The 7,009-nt window shown below is 36.6% G+C and overlaps 1 protein-coding gene across 1 annotated transcript; it reads left to right on the plus strand.

The window, feature by feature from the left end:
* The first annotated feature begins 1,848 nt into the window (after positions 1-1,848).
* On the plus strand, positions 1,849-6,561 carry LOC128204881 (uncharacterized). The gene is made up of 3 exons (XM_052906283.1): positions 1,849-1,914; positions 3,525-3,681; positions 6,416-6,561. The coding sequence occupies exons 1-3, from the start codon at positions 1,885-1,887 to the stop codon at positions 6,559-6,561; spliced, it is 333 nt and encodes a 110-aa protein (XP_052762243.1). The 5' UTR covers positions 1,849-1,884.
* The last annotated feature ends 448 nt before the right edge of the window (positions 6,562-7,009 follow it).

The following is a 7,009-nucleotide window of genomic DNA, read 5'->3' on the forward strand; positions in this document are numbered from 1 at the left end:
GCACGCTTGTGGTCAATACAGTCGTTCTGGTGAGTGAATGATGGCACGCTTGTGGTCAATACAGTCGTTCAGGTGAGTGAATGATGGCACGCTTGTGGTCAATACAGCCGTAAAGGTGAGTGAATGATGGCACGCTTGTGGCCAATACAGTCGTACAGGTGAGTGAAATTGGCACGCTTGTGGTCAATACAGCCGTTCAGGTGAGTGAATGATGGCACGCTTGTGGCCAATACAGTCGTACAGGTGAGTGAATTATGGCACGCTTGTGGTCAATACAGTCGTTCAGGTGAGTGAATGATGGCACGCTTGTGGCCAATACAGTCGTACAGGTGAGTAAATGATGGCACGCTTGTGGCCAATACAGTCGTACAGGTGAGTGAATGATGGCACGCTTGTGGCCAATACAGTCGTACAGGTGAGTGAATGATGGCACGCTTGTGGCCAATACAGTCGTACAGGTGAGTGAATGATGGCACGCTTGTGGCCAATACAGTCGTACAGGTGAGTGAATGATGGCACGCTTGTGGCCAATACAGTCGTACAGGTGAGTGAATGATGGCACGCTTGTGGTCAATACAGTCGTACAGGTGAGTGAATGATGGCACGATTGTGGTCAATACAGTCGTTCAGGTGAGTGAATGACGGCACGCTTGTGGCCAATACAGTCGTTCAGGTGAGTGAATGATGGCACGCTTGTGGCCAATACAGTCGTTCAGGTGAGTGAATGACGGCACGCTGGTGGCCAATACAGTCGTACAGGTGAGTGAATGATGGCACATTTGTGGTCAATACAGCCGTTCAGGTGAGTGAATGATGGCACGCTTGTGGCCAATACAGTCGTTCAGGTGAGTGAATGATGGCACGCTTGTGGTCAATACAGCCGTTCAGGTGAGTGAATGATGGCACGCTTGTGGTCAATACAGTCGTACAGGTGAGTGAATGATGGCACGCTTGTTGTCAATACAGTCGTTCAGGTGAGTGAATGATGGCACGCTTGTGGCCAATACAGTCGTTCAGGTGAGTGAATGATGGCACGCTTGTGGCCAATACAGTCGTACAGGTGAGTGAATGATGGCACATTTGTGGTCAATACAGTCGTTCAGGTGAGTGAATGATGGCACGCTTGTGGTCAATACAGCCGTTCAGGTTAGTGAATGATGGCACGCTTGTGGCCAATACAGTCGTTTTTTTTTGTCGAACTCTGTTATTTCATTGTTCTGGTTACGTCTAATTGTTTTTCGATAGTTTTCTTTTTTGTTTGACATGTTCTGTATTTCGTTAATATCGAATGATCGTTATCTAGAAGTATTTCCCGAGGTCTAAACGACTTCGACATAACTAGTTTCGGATGTACTTGGAAAAAACTACAATAGCAAAATAAAACGATTATGATATGCAATTTTCTGTTTGAATTTGGAATCGATTAAAATTATTCTGCAAAAAGTTTACATTCCATCACGTTTTTATTTTTCAGTTTTAAGCTTCACTATTAAATCATAACTTTCTATATATTTGCATATCTTTAGTTATATTTCTTATGCATAATACAATATGTTGTATGACTGAATATTCAAGGCGTTTACAACCAAACATTTGGTACCGTATTGAAATAAAGAGCGCTATCAGTTTCATCATAATATATAATATTCTTACGCACAAAGTTGCGTCAGACTGCACAATTATCTACGTGTGCATCCGGAAATTTAACGTTGTATATGCGCGCGCATCAGGAAACGACAGCTTTCTGAGCGTGCAATGGATGCTTTGAATGAAAACCAGCCCAAAGGATTATTTTTTTACGTTCAGCATATATATCGGTGGACAGCAGGATTATTGGGGATATTGCGAGTGTCGGGAGAAAAGTGTTGTACTCCGATTTTACGGATGCTCTTTAAAATGTTGAGGATATTTCTCGTAAGTCTGATTTTATTTATTTTAAATATAAAATCATTTACAAAATTGTAAATACGGTATTCTAAATTCTCAGATTGAATCACATGATTTGAAAAATGTGAAATTCGTTTTTGCATTTATAAGAAATTGAGAAAAATGGAATTCAGTCGTGGTTGAATATTAACATCAAGACTAATGATGAATTAGTTATATAATAACATAGTTCTTATAATATCTGTCATGCGTTTCCGGTGCGGATAGAAAAATCCGACAGGAGGGCACCAGCGTTGCTACGCAGCGTGCGCGTGGGTCGGATATTTCTTTCTGGACCGGACACATATGATTAATATTTCTTCTAGCATACCTAATTTACTTTTTTTTACGATGATGTTTTACTGACTTCATGACGCGCTGTAATTTTTATCGCTGCATACGTCAAGAAGTTCCTTCAGTATCACGTCTTTTAAGGGATATTTTGTTTTGTTTTGAAGGTATATTTTTGTAAAGTAAATGTTTATGGAACTCGTCCATTGAAATCTCGTAATTATGGTCATATAAAGTGTATAATTAAAGAAATAAAAGTATTACGTCACAGCGCGAGACTCATCTAGCATGGGGGTGCCATATGGAATTTTCCAGCACGGCTGAATTCAATGGCCACTCGAAATTAGTGGCCACTAAAAACAGATTCTCCTGTATGCATTTTTAGTTTTGATGTAGATGTCAGTGTAAATAAACTATGATTTTAGGACTTTCCAAGAATACATTGAAGGCACTAAATCGCTCACCTATTCTCAAACCATTGTGAATTATAACGGAAACTGTTCTTTAGGACAGTAGATGCCTTATATTGCTCAAAACTCTTACGAGGGTTTGAAATGAGCCTGTTTTCGCCAATCAATCAGGTCGCGATATAAAACATAGTATTCATTTCATTAACTGATGTTTGTTCAAGGTTAAACATTTCAAGTGATTTGATTTCATATGTATACAGAACGTCAATAGAAATTTCGGACTTTTTCAGCCGCATATGGTGTTTTTCCCTTAGTCAATATTGCACACAACTGATTATCATAATAGGTACGTGTACGCAAAACCCTGTTAAGAACTAACTATTCAGTAGGTTAAACGAGAAAAGGGTTTACAGACTGGGAACATACTGGTCACACAGTCATGCTCAATATAATGGACAGTTTTTAGTAAGGATGTGCCCACGTACAACTGATGTATGGTAGACTGACAATAGCCCCTATGACATTTACCCCTAATACCCCTATGACATAAGCCCCTGAGCTCAGATTTGCATAGGCGGACAAAAGTACCTTCATGATATTTCACATGCGGACGATAGTCCTTCAACATAGGATATTAGCCCCTTCATGATTTTGTACATATGGACCTCTTCATTATTTAGCGCATCTTGGCAATCTTAGCATCACATTTCTGTATACATCGCGTTTTAACCACGTGGTATGTAAACCTTCTGTTTGTCATTGTTATCATAACGGTGTAACGAATGTTTAACCTTAATCGACCACCCCCCCCCAAAAAAAAAAAAAAAAAAAAATCGAAAAATTAACAGTTTTCTTATGGAACAATTTTTAACCTCATTTTTTTTCATTTATAAACAGACCCTTGCTCTCCTGGCAGCTGTACAATGTAGATTTGGAGGTGGACTTTTTCATTCTGATTACTACTACGAGGGGGAATCTGAATCTGAGTCCAGCGAATCTTCAAGCGAATCCTCCAGTGAAACCTCGAGCGAACCCCCACCATGCCCGTGTACCCGTAAGTAACAATAGCGGAAAAGGGGAATCACCTGACAATATATAAATAGTTTGCATGACTTTTTCAGACTTACAACTATTAAAACCAGAGTTGTGGGTCTTGCATTTTTCATGCTATATATTGCTTTATGCATGTACATCAGCATGTTGACCGGTCTTTAATATGTGATTACTGTTACTTATTAAGGACTATTCTTTCTAGGTTAGATCTTGTGTTGATGCTTTATGTTATCTTTGTATTGTATAATGCATGCAAAGTATTACAAAAATAGCTATTCAATTGTCGAGTATTTCGTTATTGCTCAATAATTTAGTTTGTGTGTAGGCGGTTTTCTTATATTTGATATGCATAAATAAATATTTGTTTACATTATTGTGTGAATTATGCAACTTGACTATATCGGATTATCGATTAAGCCGTGTTAAACATGTGCGCCTTGTCTTTGGCAACATGTGTAAAATGAGAGTTAAAGGTACTCGCTCATGATTTTGGAACAAAAATTAGTTTTCCCGGTAATACATCTGAAAACACTTATTTTGGCATTATTTTATTCTATAATATCGAAATTGCAGAAAAAATACAATTATTGTATAAAAAAATAAATTATTTTGGTTCTAGTGGGGCTCGAACCCACGCAGGTAAAGTCAAGGAAAACATATCAAACGCCTTCACCATTAGGCCACCAGGACTTTCACTAACCTGATAGATATTTTGACATTTTAACAATACATTGATAACATCACGTGATAATGTCAATCAACCAATCACGCAACAATGAAATCGCTGAAATCCGTTGGGAACGGTAATGAAATTTGTGGTTTTCAAAGACGATATTTGAGCAAATATTTACATTTGATGAAGGATTCCAACTTTTGGTATTTTGGTTTTAACACACCTTATGATTTGCCACACTTTATTTCGTAATTAAAAAGAAAAGTGCATTTTACAAACCATGAGCGAGTCCCTTTAAAGGGGCACACTAAAGGGTACAATTGATAGATGCATTTTTTCTTAAGGGGCAAAATATAGGTTGATACATTTCAAATATTTTTTTATTTTTTTTATTTTAATGCATTATGATTTTAAACTCTTTTGACGTATAGGATAAAAAAACAAAAACAATATATTGATGATTTGCGTACAGATAAACAAACATTAGCGATATTTTTGCGATTTTAAATGGGTAATTTGTGGCCACGTAGCTATTAATTAAAAAAACCCGTTTATAAAGACTTATATTTTTTTTATTTTAATGCATTATGATTTTAAACTCTTTTGACGTATAGGATAAAAAAACAAAAAACAATATATTGATGATTTGCGTACAGATAAACAAACATTAGCGATATTTTTGCGATTTTAAATGGGTAATTTGTGGCCACGTAGCTATTAATTAAAAAAACCCGTTTATAAAGACTTATATTTTTTTTATTTTAATGCATTATGATTTTAAACTCTTTTGACGTATAGTATAAAAAAACAAAAACAATATATTGATGATTTGCGTACAGATAAACAAACATAAGCGATATTTTTGCGATTTTAAATGGGTAATTTGTGGCCACGTAGCTATTAATTAAAAAAAAAAGTTTATAAAGACTTATATTTTTCATTAACTGATGTTTGTTCAAGGGTATACATACCAAGTGATTTTATGTCATATGTAAACCGAACGTCGATAAAGATTTCGGACAGTTTTGAGAAGAAAGCGTATCTCGTACAAAAAACATGCATATATGGCAAAAGTTTAATTACATTCATGGTTAAAAAGCAATTTTTCTCTTAACTGTTGCATAATTGTGACATTTGCGGGCTTGACATTGTTGACGTCTCGCCGACAAATATCTAGTAAGAATAGTTTTTTGAATAATAGTCAGATGACATGAAGCCAATCTAAATGATTAAGAATGAGAGGAATGAGCGTAGCGTATACTTTAGGCCATCTAATTGAGACAGAATACAACCTCAATGGCTGACACTTTGTCAACGCAAAATCTGACGCAGAAAATGTGTATCGGATAAGAGGCAGTAGGCGGACCTTTAAACACCCGCGATAGTTGAAATTCTTAACGATTTAACCTAGTACTTGATGACTGCCTATCTGCAACTTTATTGGCTGAAAATATAGGTTGTATTCTAAATGCAGACAGTCATCAACAACAACCACCTCTACCTTACCTATAATGCCATTAGACATACATCCGCATTAACACCTTTTTCTTTCTTCTTAATATAATCCATTTAATGTAGGCTTGTCGTCGGCATTGAAAAAAGGGGGGCGGCTAAAGTATAATATATTAAGGTCCGTCGGTCTATGGCGGGGGGGGGGGGGGGTACGGGGACTTGCTCCCCCTGGACGATTTTAATTTGAGGATGCGCCTAGGAACGCTTTTCTGTATAATTCAGACTAAAGAGACCACATTTTAGAAAGGTTTTGCAGACCTTCGATACAGGTTTTCTGGGGGTAGGATTGTGGTCTATTAAAATATTTAACGAAAAACATTCTGAATGTCATTTTTTTAGCATTAATTTAAAAGGTGTATAAAAAACGGATGCCAAGTTTGAAATTGTGAGAAAATGATAATTTCTACCTCAGTTGGTTGAAATGGCATAAACATTGATAAATCATAATATGATATGTCCCCCCCCCCTCCTCCCAATAGCACTTTTAATCAATCCTATTGATGTTTATTAATTACTGTCACCTTGACGTTTGTGTTTGTCTATATTTTAGCGCTCGACGTCGGCCAGTGTTGTGACGACTGTCATTACTGTAAAGATGAAAATGCCATATGTGATACATACGGATATAGTAAAATGTGCATCTGCAAAGATGGCTTCATATTCGACTATGAATGCAAGAAGTGCGTTCCTGGCTAGTTTAGTTTTCATTACTTTAATTACATACTGTATTATAATTCTTATCCAGGTATTTCCAAATTATTGGAATGGGATATATGTGGTGGGGCGAACGGGTGAGCGGGAGGGCGGCCGATTGTCAAACAGGTGGTTTCCGCTCAATAACTTTAGTTCGAATTGATGGAAAGATTGTATAAATCTAAAACCTCGTTTAATGATTTATGGCATTAATGGTTTCCATTTTTAAACGATCTATTCATGCATCAGAATCAGAAAGTACTTTATTTGGACATATCATCCATACAAATGAAATAACAATAAACGAAAATCGATAAAAAATAAGTTTAACAAATCATAGCACTATTTAATTCAATTTTATTATTAGCATTCGATACTAGATACTAATGTTTTCGTTGTGTTTCAGAATACGCACAGAAAAACAACACAATTCAAGAATGAGATATAATAT

The sequence above is a fragment of the Mya arenaria genome, chromosome 10, assembly GCF_026914265.1.
Source record: "Mya arenaria isolate MELC-2E11 chromosome 10, ASM2691426v1".
In the NCBI taxonomy this organism is placed as follows: Eukaryota; Metazoa; Mollusca; class Bivalvia; order Myida; family Myidae; genus Mya; species Mya arenaria.

Bases quoted from the DNA above. Each gene is read 5' to 3' on its own strand.
- LOC128204881 (XM_052906283.1), top strand. From the start codon at position 1,885: ATGCTCTTTAAAATGTTGAGGATATTTCTC. The intron at 1,915-3,524 runs GTAAGTCTGATT...ATTTATAAACAG, and splicing joins AAATGTTGAGGATATTTCTC to ACCCTTGCTCTCCTGGCAGC. The intron at 3,682-6,415 runs GTAAGTAACAAT...TCTATATTTTAG, and splicing joins CCCACCATGCCCGTGTACCC to CGCTCGACGTCGGCCAGTGT.